The 14,310-nt window shown below is 48.0% G+C and overlaps 6 protein-coding genes and 1 non-coding gene across 7 annotated transcripts; 4 read left to right on the top strand and 3 right to left on the bottom strand.

Annotated features, from left to right (window-relative positions):
• Nucleotides 1-360: 360 nt before the first annotated feature.
• BDV27DRAFT_157254 (uncharacterized protein) lies at nucleotides 361-1,023 on the top strand (the record flags this gene model as incomplete). Its single annotated transcript, XM_032072471.1, has 1 exon — nucleotides 361-1,023. The coding sequence occupies one exon, from the start codon at nucleotides 361-363 to the stop codon at nucleotides 1,021-1,023; it is 663 nt and encodes a 220-aa protein (XP_031928138.1).
• A 1,018-nt stretch (nucleotides 1,024-2,041) lies between these two features.
• Nucleotides 2,042-3,637, bottom strand: BDV27DRAFT_127486 (uncharacterized protein). Its single transcript, XM_032066778.1, has 5 exons — nucleotides 3,124-3,637; nucleotides 2,603-3,060; nucleotides 2,441-2,548; nucleotides 2,274-2,381; nucleotides 2,042-2,221 (listed from the first exon to the last, which is right to left on the bottom strand). The coding sequence occupies exons 1-5, from the start codon at nucleotides 3,465-3,467 to the stop codon at nucleotides 2,154-2,156; spliced, it is 1,086 nt and encodes a 361-aa protein (XP_031928137.1). The 5' UTR covers nucleotides 3,468-3,637; the 3' UTR covers nucleotides 2,042-2,153.
• A 271-nt stretch (nucleotides 3,638-3,908) lies between these two features.
• Nucleotides 3,909-4,247, top strand: BDV27DRAFT_127485 (uncharacterized protein). The gene has a single exon (XM_032066777.1). The coding sequence runs from the start codon at nucleotides 3,993-3,995 to the stop codon at nucleotides 4,209-4,211; it is 219 nt and encodes a 72-aa protein (XP_031928136.1). The 5' UTR covers nucleotides 3,909-3,992; the 3' UTR covers nucleotides 4,212-4,247.
• Nucleotides 4,248-4,812: 565 nt separating this feature from the next.
• On the top strand, nucleotides 4,813-6,995 carry BDV27DRAFT_127483 (glycoside hydrolase family 75 protein). The gene is made up of 8 exons (XM_032066776.1): nucleotides 4,813-5,331; nucleotides 5,383-5,448; nucleotides 5,517-5,653; nucleotides 5,719-5,867; nucleotides 5,933-6,157; nucleotides 6,264-6,374; nucleotides 6,461-6,571; nucleotides 6,652-6,995. The coding sequence occupies exons 1-8, from the start codon at nucleotides 5,065-5,067 to the stop codon at nucleotides 6,723-6,725; spliced, it is 1,140 nt and encodes a 379-aa protein (XP_031928135.1). The 5' UTR covers nucleotides 4,813-5,064; the 3' UTR covers nucleotides 6,726-6,995.
• A 53-nt stretch (nucleotides 6,996-7,048) lies between these two features.
• Nucleotides 7,049-9,454, bottom strand: optD (small oligopeptide transporter, OPT family; the record flags this gene model as incomplete). Its single annotated transcript, XM_032072470.1, has 3 exons — nucleotides 7,049-7,344; nucleotides 7,404-9,251; nucleotides 9,301-9,454. The coding sequence occupies 3 exons, from the start codon at nucleotides 9,452-9,454 to the stop codon at nucleotides 7,049-7,051; spliced, it is 2,298 nt and encodes a 765-aa protein (XP_031928134.1).
• Nucleotides 9,455-11,025: 1,571 nt separating this feature from the next.
• BDV27DRAFT_t101 lies at nucleotides 11,026-11,098 on the top strand. The gene has a single exon. It is a non-coding gene; the product is annotated as a tRNA-Thr (tRNA).
• A 678-nt stretch (nucleotides 11,099-11,776) lies between these two features.
• On the bottom strand, nucleotides 11,777-13,050 carry BDV27DRAFT_157250 (uncharacterized protein; the record flags this gene model as incomplete). Its single annotated transcript, XM_032072469.1, has 2 exons — nucleotides 11,777-12,975; nucleotides 13,029-13,050. The coding sequence occupies 2 exons, from the start codon at nucleotides 13,048-13,050 to the stop codon at nucleotides 11,777-11,779; spliced, it is 1,221 nt and encodes a 406-aa protein (XP_031928133.1).
• Between the last annotated feature and the right edge of the window lie 1,260 nt (nucleotides 13,051-14,310).

Genomic DNA, 14,310 nt, shown 5'->3' with positions numbered 1-14,310 from the left:
GGGGAGATCCAGTCCCACCAAATCCTGATATTTCTGGAATCGGTGTAAGTGAGCTGTTAAATAATAGGTTCAAACTGCGATCTAATCCTATATCAGGTCGTCCTTAGCTTTCTTCTGACAGCTTGGATAACCCTGCTGATTTTAGTATTTCACTATATTGCAGTGCATCCCAACCCCAGAACGAATCCTAGGCATCGGCAAAACGACCTAGACTGTTTTTTACGAGAAGGAATATGCCGGGCTCTAAAATGGACTCCTTCTTCGCATTGGGGCCCACCTCTAGAAACTGTGAGCATCACCGTAAAGCGTGGTGGCTGCAGTCTGCAAGTGGACTAAATCTCATCCCAGTTGATATTAAGTATGAGTGACCAGCAGCTTGTTACGGGGCTCGCCATTATGATCAGTGGTTATTCTCAGATCCAGGATGGCCTTTCAACCTCCCATTGGAATATCGTCACCAGTCTAGCCTGGTTCTCCTCAATTATCCATATTGCGACCCTGCCATATCTGGCACCATATTTTGCAAAGAAGAGATGGCTCTGGTACATCCGAGTAACTCTGATGAGTGGACTTGCAATCATGCTGACCATTAGCCTGACTGCCATGGGCAAGGTGACTGGCTATCTAAAAGATATGGCAATACCAATCGCCTGCTACTTCAAGGCTGGGCCTGACGCCTTAGGAAATAATCCAGCACAAGTGTTCATTATGTTAGTCTCCGAGATCCTACTCCTCGGCGGTCTGGTGACTCGCTTTATACAGATGTCTCCAACGGCCATGGATTTCTCAAGAAGCATTTTGAAGTCCTCGGGAAGGTTGTGGGTCAAAAGCCTGGTGTGGGCGTGTCAAAGACTGGAGTCATCCTCAAAGTTCGTGCAAGCTATATCTTTCCCGCTGGTGGTTTTTTCCCTCGCTAGTCTTTGCCTTGTGCGATTCCTGTTACAATTTCTTGGTTCTGCCATCTGTGGAGTAAGTGAGAACGCTGGCAATGGCAACAAGTGGTTCGGCTTTAACAAGGTTTGATTAGTTGCTATGGCTGTTATTTTCATTGGTATGAGGAACTATTCGTCTAAGCCGCGCGCGCGATAATCATGTATCGGAAGAGAACTCGTGGGGCTTCGGTCAGTTGGTCCCCTTGTTACTACTTCTTGTTCCTGCCCTTCTGATAGCTGAAGGATATTCAGGTAGTGCCACAATCCAATTGAAGAACAGACTTTGTCCAGTTACGACTAATCCCTGCTACCAGAAGTTCTTGAGGCGGGCAAAGAGCAACCCAGCTCAACCAACAATATTATGGAATTCGGCCAGCATCAGACAGCCACGGATTCCCCGGAGAATGTCTTGTCAGACATATTAACCAACAATCAGTCACCACCAACAAGGCGTGATACCAGACAGGGCTCAGCAGATTCAATATCCTCCCAACTTATCAGGCTTTGTAGGACTGACATTCGAAGTACTACCTGGTACCTCAATATCCTATACCTCATACCAATTATTATGATCGGAGTCGTCTCTGCAACGATATCTCTTATATTCCCCCCACCTGCCGCTATCGAACTGCCAGAAGGAGATATGGATATGAGCACCGACGGGATTCTGTTGGATTCCCTTGTAGTGCCCGTGATCTCGGTCTTCATCGCCCTGGCCACCTTCCTCCCTATACCTTGGAGCTGGGCCATCGACAATCTCGACCCAGCCCCTTTATCTCAGCGTCATCGCTTGTCAGTCGTTAGGCTTGCGATTGATCCAGGAAAGGCCTACCAGCGAGCACGCCTGGCTTTCTTTGTTTATTTTCTGATCACGTCAATAACATGTCCCATCTTCTGGATACAATATTATTACATCCCTCTGGGGTTGTTCACTGGCCTGTGGAGCGGTGTCGCTGTACCTTTTGTTTGTTCGACATTTGTTTATGGTGTTATGTCTATTTTTCGGCATATTTTTTCTACCAACAATGCCTGAAAAGTTATTCGGCTTAAAACAGGCTGTCTTTGCTCTATCGTGGGGTTTAGCGTTGGGATAGACTGGTATTACTATGTTTGCTCATATCATAAATTGCTTAAATGATTTGTATTTTATTCTATTCATATCAAGCCATCAGATATTCACCCCAATAAGGGGCTAACACACAAGTCCTAATATACTGAGATTTAGGCACAGACACCATTGGTGCAGGTAAGCTCATCCGAGCAGTCATCATGAGTGCTGCACTTGGCACCTACGCACAGTTAGTTAATCGGAACAAGTCAGGTAAGAAGAGAGATACATACCGGCACAGTGACCCTCCCAGGAGCAAGTCACGGCTCCGTCGACAGTGCACTTTCCGTTCTTGCAGACAAGCTCGTCGGAGCAGTCATTCTCTGAGGAGCAGGAGGCGCCTAGAATACTCAGGTTAATACTTTGAGTGGAAATACCCAGCGAGAAAAGAAAGATATACCTTCGCAGTGGCCTTCCCAAGAGCAGGGCACAGCTCCATCAGCAGTGCACTTTCCGTTCTTGCAGGTGAGTTCGTCAGAGCAGTCATTCTCCGTGGTGCAGGAAGCACCTATTCATCTCTTAGTTAGCATTTAACGAAGCACTCGGCAAAGAAAAGACATACCCTCGCAGTGACCCTCCCAGGCGCAAGTAGGAGAAGGAGTGGGGTTAGAAGTAGCGGTAGGCTTAGGAGACGAGCCCAGTCCAGCAGCCTCCTTGATATCATCAATGGAAGTTCCGATCTGGATGTTGTAGACATAGGTGTCGATTTGCACTTCCTCACCACGGTAAGCGCCAAACTTGGGGTCCGCCTGGCCGGGGAACGTGTTGGCCTTCAGTCTGGTGCTGCCGGAGCCGAAAGTCTGCTGCTCGCCATCGAAGTAGAGTTCAACCCATCCGGGGCGGGAGGTGTTAATCACAAGGCCAATGGAGTAGACGGTGTCGGTCTTCAGTTCCTTAGACCACTGGGACACGCGCTTCGCATCACCGGAAGCTTGGTACTGGAGGTTTAGTTTACCGCTTTTGAATTCCAGTGAGAGAGGAATGTTAGCACCGCCGTGGCTGTTGGCAGAGTATTCCTTGCTTGTTACGGGTCAGTATTTGAAGTCTAATTTTTCGTTGATAATATAGAAGGAAATGACTTACAATTGCCAGATCATCAGACTCTGCTGGATAGCTCCCAGGGAGAACTTGTAGCCAATGTAATAGGTCTTATCGACCTCAATCTTATCCTTCAATGAGTGGTACTCGGTACGGATATAGTCCTTCTTGCGGTGGAAATGCAGCGCAGGAGTGCCCTTTGGATCCTTATCCAACTTGATATAGAGGTCATTGCTGTTCTCGCTTCGTTTATCATTGCGCGCCGCTTCCAGATTGCGGACGCCCAGAATAGAAGGGTTATCGCCGCGAGCAGCAGAGAAGTCCACAAGGCTCTTAGCAAGAGCCGGCTGCAGGGCTGCCAGAACAGCGAAGAGCTTATACAACTGCATTGTGAGATGATACGAGGTCTGTGGTCGTCTACAAGGAGTCTGCAACCATCATTTCTCTGGGTCGTGCGGTAATTATATATGCATTTCGGCGAAAGTCCCGCTTCGCCGCCGCCCCTAGTAAGGACATGGAGAATTCATTGCCGAGGTTCTCCCAGGATCGTCATTTGCCGGCATACTCAGAGGTGTTCACGATCATCCCTTCCGAGCTCTCGATTAATGGTCCAAGTGGAAACGTGTGCAGGGTCCGAACAGGCAATAAGCAGTTATTTTCCTGCATGCCAAGCCCGGACCAGCTGGGGCGGCCATGCAATGTAACCTCGTATCGTACTGGACTATGGCATGTTCTTTTGTCCGGGCCGAGACTGGACCCAATTAATTACCCAACAATGCAAGCGTCCAGCCTCTGCAGAAAATGAGCTGTCCGCCGTTCGCCTGTAGGGTAACACGCTATCACATGACCCCGTTGGCCAGTGGTGACACGTAGAGACAAGCAGATTTTGCGCGTACCTGCATTATGCAGACTGAATGCAATGTTTATTTATCCCCCAGCACCACGAGTTGTATATGTTTTGTTGCTATCGGACCCTTTTTCTTCTTTTTTTTCTCATGTGGACCTCGGGAAAATCATTCGATACAAGGATTAACTGGATTCGGCAATCGCTCTCGCTTCGCGCCGTAGTTCATCGAATCTCCACCCTGAAACTCCACATTGTAACCAATTTGCCCCTCATATCGCGCCGTTAGCATTAGTGTCGGGGCGAGACCCCTGGGTAAAGTCTGCTGTTTACTGACACCTACCTATTCAGGAACCTCGGGGGAGTTCCTACACCAGTCTAACGTAGCGCTATGGCTACACTTGCATGAAGATGCTGCTAGTACATTCTAACAGTTCTGGGAAATGGTCTGAGGTGTACACTCCATGCAGCACAGGTGCTGTTTCTTTGTTCTGCGGCAGTTGTGTTGCACAACATTTTAGACCCAAAATTGACCCTGTCAAACAGTGACCATCCTCTGAAGTCAGGAATCACTTAATGTCGTCGGAGATCATATCCGGTGGATCTGGACAGCAACTAGTCATGGAACCAATTTTGGGGAGACTCATGAATAATCCCCAACTGTGGAGACTGCCCATCGGAACCCTGCCGAATCGGCAGTGCCGACAGACTAGTACCTAATGGATTCTTAGTATGCATCGCGCAAAGACAACTCAAGCACATTTCATATGATCCTTCTGCAACTAGTCGTCCGCATGCTTCATCCTCGCAGCATGACAGGACAACCCGGTGAGACATCCTACTTAGCGACTGGAGGCGTTCCAAAGTGCTACCTTCGCGTACCAGTGGCGAGGGCTCTGGCGAATCATTTGTCGTCAGAGTCTACTATATCCGCCCAGACACGGTCTCGAAACGGCCAGGAAATTAGCCCGTAACACACGAAACGAACTTTGAGTTAGAGAACAAAGGAACGTTCCATAGAGGATGACCAATTTCCTACACGTCTGTTCCGTCTATAAATCCAACCATGGCGCCCATGTCAACAAACATCTTACGCCTACAACCACAGTCTTGCTTTCCTGTTGAGTACGGACTTATTCACCATGCCTATCAAGAACTTCGCTAGCCGCCTCGCCCTCTCCCTGGCCGTCTGTGGTACGGCCATGGGCCAGAAGGTCAACGGACCCGACTACAACAAGCCAAACGGAGGCCCCCCGGCGAAGTTCTTCCAGGCTTCGAGCTCCATTCCTGTTGCGGCTATCCAGGCTGCTGCTGCTAAGGCCAGCAAGGTTCCCTCCCATGCTACCTATCCTATCGGCGAGGGCTCTACCAAGTCCACTATCCACAGCGACTGGGCGGACTTTGCTGAGGTAAGTAACGTTCAACACCTTACAGCATACAATTGCTAACACACCAACCAGGGCGCCTCCTTCTCCTTCATCGCTGACATGGACGTCGACTGTGATGGACTCAACCATGGCTGCAAGGTAAACAGCAACTCTTGAAACTCCGTTCAGCTTTCTATCCACCATGGAAAAGTCTCTAACAAACGCAGGGTAACCCCGACGGCCAACCCGAAACCAACTGGGGCGCGCTGTCCGCATACGAAGTGCCCTTTATCGTCATCCCCCAGAACTTCCTAAGTGCGAATAAGGCCACCCTTAAAGGAAACGCCGTCGCTGCCGTAATCTGGTAAGCCAAGTACCCAGGATACCCTTCAGTTCTGGGAGGACCTGCTAAGGTAATGCCACCTCCAGCAACGGTAAGATGTTCTACGGTATCTTCGGCGACTCGAACGGAGATAGCCCTCAGGTCACCGGTGAAGCCTCCTGGTTGATGGCCAGGACCTGTTTCCCCGAGGAGGACTTGAACGGTAACAAGGGCCACACCGCTGCCGATGTCACTTGTACGTACCTTTTATCATTCCTCATGGTTCTCCTACTGGTGGCATATCTCTAACCACGAAATCAGACATCGTCTTCACCGGCGATAAGGCCGTTCTCCCCAGCAGCGCCCTGAACGAGAACTACATCACCAACTTCGACACCCTCCGCTCCATGGGCGACAGCCTCGTCGGCGCCCTGGCCAAGAACCTCAACCTCGGCGGCGGCGGCGGCAACCCGCCCACCACTTTGACGACAACTAGTATTCCCGAGCCAACAGGCGGTTCCTGCTCGTGGCCGGGACACTGTGCCGGTGAGGACAACAACAACCCCCCACCCGACTCTTCCAAAAAAGGAGACGAAGGAGAATACCAAGAAGAAGAATAAACCACTAAACCCAGGGATTAAAAAAAATAAAGGTGCCAGCTGTTCCTCGAACGACGACTGCTCTGACGACCTCGCATGCAACAACGGAAAATGTTCCTCTGACGGAGACGCAGAGACCTGTTCCTGGGAGGGTCACTGCAAGGGTAAGGGATAAAATCTGGTTATGTTTTCCTATTATTGATTTCGGAGGCTAAATTTTTTTTTCTTTCTCTCTTTTTCTTTTCTTCAGGTGCTTCTTGCTCAAGTGATGACGACTGCTCCGATGAGCTTGCTTGTATCAAGGGTGTTTGCTCTGTTGATAACCAGACTAAGCCTTGCGAATGGGAGGGCCACTGTGAGGGTATGTTGGGGTTGAACGTACTTAGCCTTTTGGTGTGGATAAACATTGAACTAAACTATTCTTCTTGGGGAATTTTACAGGTGCCTCTTGCTCTAGCCACGATGATTGCGATGGTGAACTGGCCTGCAAGAATGGCAAGTGCACTTCTGCTTAAGGGAAGGATATGCGGTCTTTCGGGCAGGGTGTTACACAGAATGATGGATTGGGGATAGGTAAGTTGTTGTGGTGGAACTTAATATGCATGCTATATATATAGACTTGGAGATTGAGGTGGATGTGGAGATGGGGATAGAGGGTTATGTTACATTATACCCCGGGATGTACAGAAAGCTCGCTTAGAGGGAAAGCCGGGTTCGCCGACGGCCGGTTGCCGGTTGGCCGGTGTGTACAGCTGTATAATTATGTTGTATATAGCATGAGATGAACGGCCTGCTGCTGTGGCTTATTATATATTATGAAATATGAGAAAACGTTCCATCAACTCCATGTTCCGTTTGGTGGTCCGAAATACCCAATCTCTGGCATTTGCTTATATGGTACACCGTCACCGTCGGCGGTGTTCTGGTATACGGTGTTTCCCCACCAATTGGGGAATACGGCGCCTGGGTACGATATGCAGAAGAAGATGACTATTCCACTAAGGGCGAGGCCTGTGTCTAAGGCTGCGGCGAGAATGTAGTTGTATTTGGTCCACCAGGCGAAGAAGCGGCGTTTGATGAAGTGGTTGAAGATGAAGTTTACGAGTGCCCAGCTGGAGTAGTTTATTCCCGTGGCTATACAGGTTAGTTTTGTCTTGACACTGATATGCAAAATGAAAGTGTAGGGAGCTCACCTGGAGGAACATTAGCCGTTCCTGTGAAGATAAGAGGCCAATTGACGTATTTCCAGTACTGTTTCTTTGTGATGTTATACAAAGCATAGGTGACTAGTGGGGCAATGGCGCCGATCCAGAAAAAGTGGAGAAGCGAAGAGTAGATCTTCCCAACGGAGTAGAGACGCCGAGGGCCGACGAGGCCCCAGATAACCGAGGATGAATAGGTCGTCCTACCATTCGGGCAGGAGAAGCCATCGGGCTGGTTTGCGGAACAGATATCTGATATGTGACCCAGCATCCAGATGGTGACACCAGCCTGAGTAAGGGCCCCGAGGATGGTAGCCACGCCCTGGGCAACAAAAAGGCTTCGTGGCGGAATCTTCAAGTAATGGCCTAGTTTCATATCCATGGCGAAGTAGATACCCTGGCCGACTACATCTGTGCTGAGAATTTTAAAGATCATGTTAGCGAGGGGCTTGCCCTCAAACATGTAGCCGCCGATGAATTCGGCTAGAACGTTCAGTTGGTTTGCGTTGACATTAGTGATTCCCTGGACAATACCGCAGGGTATCATGTATACGGCGGGGATGGCGAGGGCTAGGAAAATGCCGTAGACGGGGAGTTTGGTTTTGTACACCTCAACCATGGCGATGGAGATAGCGGTTATGGCGACGATAATGCCTGCGTACCAGTACCATGGAGTCTTCTTGTACGATTTCATCAGTCGCGCATGGATGTCGAGCCTATTCTTGCCTCGGAATGCAGCCCAGATGTCCTTGTAGTGCCAGACGCCGATGTGAGTGAGAACACCAGTGATCGAGGCGAAGGATAAGCCATAGACGAATGCAAATGTGGCTCCCAGATATGGCGGCGAATAGCTTTTGTATGCCTCAAGGTCGAATGTGCCCTGTGAGCTGATCACGCGATCTGTGTCATAAACGGCGCCGGTCCTGTCGTACACGTCGCTGGTCATCAAAGGGAGATAGGACGTGAACCATGTGTTGGTATAATAGATACCTGGAACGACGATCCAGAAGAAGGCTGCAAACCCGGCAAATACATTCACGGCCGCCCACGACGGGGAGAGAAGTGGATTTGTATTGTACGCGACCTGACTCCAGTCGAACGTAATAGGGCTCAGTCCTAGCCCGGTTTGCATTCCGAAGAGTTGGTTCACGACGACATTACGCGGCGCGATCCAGCAGATCCACGTAAAGTAGGATAACGCGGTGAACATCAGTCCTGGGAAGAAATACCATATGAAGCCGCCGGCAGTCACATATAGGAAGAAACGTAAACGGGATATTTTCCAGCCATTGGCAACTGAGTTTGCGCGGGAATGGAGTGTCTCCAGCATAGCGCAGTTGGACAGTACCTGGGGCCAGATGATGCTAGCCGGCTCTACAAGCCAGGGCGCAGCCAGCCCGGCAACACCGAAGCCCAGCAGCTGTGCACATAGAACGATCAGAACTGAAAACCCCGCCTTGAGGCCGAAGTTGTAGAACTTGGGGCCTGCTGCCTGAATAATGCTGGTGGAGTCTGCACTTCCATATCCGAAGGATACATTGCTCATGATAACAATCAGAGCATGCTCCTTGATATTGAAATGGTGGTCTGGATTGAGGGAAAAGGATCCCACTGGGCCAAGGTTGATTGTTGCCACGGGCAATACTTTGGCGAGGAAAACACCACATGGATAGGCAAGCAACTCTGCGACCAGCGAAACGATGTGTACGGAGGGATATCGTAGAGAGAAAAATTGATTGATACCTGATCCGAGAATTGTGAACACAATACCAAGAACCCACATCCGCACAGTATTGACCGGCAGCTCTGGATCGTCCGTTTCAGGTACGACGGCTCGAACTATGTGGGTTGTTAGCAGAAAGCAATTGAGGACTATGGCCATACGCACCCTCGGGAAATGGAGACCGTTCAGATTCATAGTCGTATTCGACTTTTTCGTCAATGTCTTCTGGTAGCTCGTCCAGACGACCCTGCTCTACTTCCACATTCGTAGTGATTTGCGACTTGGCTAATTTATCTGTTTTATCCTCTCTGGAGGCCATTTTGTTAGTTCTGCCGGACAATGTCCACAGAGTTGCGGATCAATAAAAGCCAGGCCACATAGATAACCCAGCATGATCTCGGCCAGGTTATAAGCATTTTGAGCGGAAGGCTTGAAGTGCTTATCACGGGGTAGGACTAGCATTCTTTTGTTCAAGAGTCTAGTGCTTCGCCTAGTGCTCAGACCAGATAAGAAACCGCCACGCCGCTTGTGCTACCGGTTGATAACAGAGATACAACGACTTGGATGGCGTGACGGATTCATTTCCCCGCATGCCTACTGATAAGCCCGTTCTGGAATATAAGAAACCTTTCCTGAAAGGGAGAAGGTACACCGGGTATCTCCGGTATCTTATCACGGGACTAATGTAGCCCTACTGTTTTCCCCCCAAGTCATGGCATTTCCTTTTCTTGGGTCCAAATGGTGACTGGTACATCAAAGAACCTTACGGCGCTGTTTGAAACTTTGAATACATTTGATTGTCGATCAGAGAAATAAGCGATACTGGCATGAAATGCCAAGTGTGCGGGGTAAAGCTTGACAGCCAGTGGAAGGCCATTTGGGATCTCCGACAGCCCTGTTATGAGGAAGCCAATATGAGCACGTAACCATCTCACCTTCTTCGGAGTAGGATTTCGCCTAAGTATTTAGCTAAGAGTTGCCAAGTTGTGAAGTCTTGCTTCGATCATGCTCAGCTGAATTTCATATGCATCATTACCTTTTAAATGGTTGTTTGCAACATTCACAAGCTGCAACCGTTGTAACTCCGCTAGGTGGATACTTCCCAACCTTCCCTTTCTTTGCTTTCCTTTTTCTTCATTTTTGCGGATGGAATGAGATGGTAAGACGGACGGCATGAAAGGGTGAGCGGGGAAATAAAGTGGGGTATTTGTGAGACCATGACTCGTTGAGATGCGTTAGAGTACACCCTTTCCGGATGCCACTATTTTGGTGAGATATAGATGTCGCGTTCATGGTAGTAGGAAGACTTGATTTTTAGGAAACTAGGCCTAGAAAATAAGGTTAATTATCTATCTAAAATAAATAAATCAAGTTTAGCTGTGTTATGTTTATCATTCTACATCGCTCTTCCGGCCTGGATTGTATGATATCTTATGGCCTGCAACGTGGCGTGTATCTGATATCCCGGTATTTATTTCGTTGAGTGAGACATTTCGAATTGGTTGATATTATTTGCGAATGTGTTTCAATTTGGTAGTGTAGTCTGACTGTTGTTTAGGGATAAAAAACGGTGGAAGTGAATGCTACAGATGTCGGATATATATTTGTATCAACACTGGCACTTATTCCGTGACACCAAGATGATGTGTGCTATTCAGAGGACTTGCAATTTACTTGATGAGCGATACGAAGCTGGAGCGACAAAGTAAAAAAAGGGGGAGACACAAATACAAGGCGCAAGTGTGCACCCTTCAAATGGGATCTGAATCGTGAAGCTCGGATCTTCCTACCCAGTGCATGTAGTAGTTTGCCTGCAAGATGATGCGTGGCTTGAGACAAATACGTATTTTATTATATAAAGCTTGTTAATGTTGCTTTCAACATCAAGTAGCTCCTATGGCTCAGTTGGTAGAGCGCATGACTAGTAATCATGAGGTCCGCGGTTCAAATCCGCGTGGGAGCATTTGAGATGTTTATTTTTTTCGGTTTCTTTTAGCCAACCTCACCTTGTTTTTTTTTATGCTGCACGGGCAATGTGAATCGATGAACGCAAGGTCTAATTTACATCTTGATCCCTAATAAATCCTGAGTGCTCTTGCTTTAGGCCTGGCGAAGAGGAAATTATGCTCGGAGGCAATTCCCGTCAAATCTTGCCCATATACTCAGTAACCACACTGTACCTCAAAGCTCGATCGTCTTGGAATATGCACATAAATGAACTATGCAGTAGAAGAAATAATAGACGTGATTTGATTTTCTATCAAGCCAGGGTGGACTAGTAATGGCAAAGAAGAAAGAGGATGATGCGAGGAATTGTCTTATACAGTTCCGATAACTGCAAAGGACTTGTAGGTAGAGCTTTCACATGAACCTCCTCAATGGACAGATGTAGTGATAAAGCAGCTTTATTATCTGCTAGAAGTACTCTGCGGTAACAACTATGTTTTCTTTGAGATGTCTCCTTTCTACATTCTACCAATATCTCTTGATGTACGATCGTATTATTCCCATTTGACACCCTGCACATTTCTCCAAGTGATAGGTCAATGCCCATTGTAACCGAATTAACAAGGCATCTCCTCTAGATCATACCATTCCGTAATGCTCAGACCACTCAAATCCCCTCAGTGTACATAAATTATTAATCATCTCGTGCGGACTGCAGTAAAGCATTCAACAACGCCGGCATGTTTGCGCCGCGATACGCGACATAGACGGTTTTCCAGATACCCCGAAACTGCTTGCAGTCGAGCTTGAGCCTTTCGCCCGATAGAGTACCGCGGAGGTAGTTCGTGAGCGAAACGAAATGCAGAACGCTTCTCTGACTAGTACTGAGCCAAAACAAGGTAAGATCCTCTAGCAAAGGGAACTGGTAAAGTTGAGAAAGTAGAGGAATCCAGGTGCCGCCTTTTAGTTGAAGACGCTCCAGCTTCAGGCATTGCAGAGTGCGGCATATAAAGCGGAGAAGTGTCAGGAGCTCATCCCATTCCATTTCGGACGCTTCGGTAAGTGTGAGCTCTCGCAATTCAGAGAGTACTACTGGCCCGGATGCTAGACGGGTCGTGATTATCTGTGCATCGGGGGTGTAGTCAAAGCCAATCTCTAGCGTCTTGAGCTTTGGGGCAAGGGCGATAACACTGGCTACCCATTCGCCGATATTGCCGGGAATGAAATTATGGTGGAACTTTAGCTTCTCAACGTGTGCCCAGCTGTTGATGAAGGTCGGGTCTTTGAGGATGTCAAACTGAAGGCACCGTGGATCCACATCATTGAAGGCAAACCCGCTGCTGCTCGGATGAGCGTACACAGAAAAAGATTTCACAGGGATGCAGGTCTCCGCAATAATGTCCATGATCATGGTTATACCATCGCTGGGTTCTAAGCGAGAATATTCCGATGAATCGTTCCATCCGTAGTTGAGATGGACAGCAAACGACCTGCAGTTAGGCAATGAGAGGAGGACATGACGCAACCAGCGAGCCCCCAGCGATTGTTTCACATTTAGCTGACCCGAATTATATCTCATCCATTGGAAACCGAAGCCCATGCGGCTATTCAGAACTCCTCTGATGAGCAAGTGGTGTACATGACCCTTCAAACGATTGTCTCCCGCCAGCCTCATAAGTCGCTGTAAGCTCATGAAGCCGAGGTCTGTACGTACAGTATGAAGCACGACGCGTCCAAAGTAATGCAATGACTTTTCGTAGAGATGCGCGCAGGTCAGTCGCAGGGCGCACAGATATTCTCTTTCAGTATCTTCAGTACCCAGAGAAGCGACGACATTTTCGACTAGTTCTTCCGGCAATTTGCACAGCGAGTTGGCCTCATTTTCTCGAGAGGCTATGTAAGATTAGCAGGGTATCTCGCTCATTAATCCTGGATAGGTAAATTACCCCAATTAAGGGAATATTCCATTTTCGCGATGTGCGTCAGGATGGACCCAGAATAACATTCAACAAGGAACATGTTCCGCGAATCAAGACATGAATATGGCGAAGGGTAAACACTGGCAGTCAAATTCCCTCACTAGAAAACGGTTTCTGATTCATAACCACTGAACCACACGGTAAAGCCCTGCCTGAAGCATAGTGTCTTTGTTCAGTACTAATCGGCTGTATCAGATCGCCTTATTTTGCTCATAGAATCCTGTGAGGATAATAGCAATAGGGCAGAATTCTCATTGTATAGAAGATGGAATGTGAGCACTTTTTGCTTCGTCTCACCAAATCTAATTTAATGTGTGGCTTGCACTAAAATACAATGACGTAAAGTGCGACAGTTCAAATGCAGTCTGTGTTATTAAAAGATTCACGGCACTGCTACAACGTCATATCTTGGCTGTCATGCGTCCAAGCGCATGATGCATGCCATTATAGTATCAGACATATACCACCCTGAAAGAGAACTTATGGGATAGTATTTTATATCAACATATGATACAACTACTCGCACTATGTTATAAAGCCAAGGGTGAGGCATATAACAGGAGAGAGCCATAATATGCTTGTATAGTATATGCTTCGCTCGTACCTAAAGCTTTGGTGATAAATATAAGGACCACTAAGCATCGTAAGACCGACTATTACGCATAGTAACCTGTTAAGTATATTTAGGGTCAGTGCAATACAGTTTAATATTGCGAAATAGGTAGATGATGACCCTAGATAAAAGGAGATAAATGGGAGGTGAACGATTGCCCTTTCTTAAGGTGAGCAAAGTAACAAAGGATGCAATCAACCAAGCAAATCCTCCAAGGGCCATGCATGTCTGAGCTCCTATCTCTGGACGAGTAAACATAGACCTCGACTACTTATCCTCATTAGGTGGCACCTAGTTTGATCAAGAGCGAAACGCTGGAGGGAGCTTCGACGATCTATTAACGAGTACCTCACATGGCGGCCGCATGTCCTCGTGGCATATGTATTGGTAGTATATTCCGCGTTGCTGAGAAGCTGGGGATGAATCTGTACCAACACTCTTGTCCTTCCGGGTTGGTTGATTGATAAATACAAAAATACAAAGTATGGGCTCGGAACTTGTTTCATCCACGTAGATAGTCTTTTGACGGACACTAATCGACATGAGGTCCTCGATGAAATATCGGATATCTTTCATAGATGCCAGTTAGACGTGCGGGAGCTAGGCGAAGACGTTTACAGTGAAGGGCCTACGTTC

The sequence above is a fragment of the Aspergillus caelatus genome, assembly GCF_009193585.1.
Source record: "Aspergillus caelatus strain CBS 763.97 unplaced genomic scaffold BDV27scaffold_76, whole genome shotgun sequence".
Taxonomy (NCBI): Eukaryota; Fungi; Ascomycota; class Eurotiomycetes; order Eurotiales; family Aspergillaceae; genus Aspergillus; species Aspergillus caelatus.
Note: the sequence above shows the minus strand (reverse complement) of the source record. Positions and strands in the feature narration are given on the sequence as shown.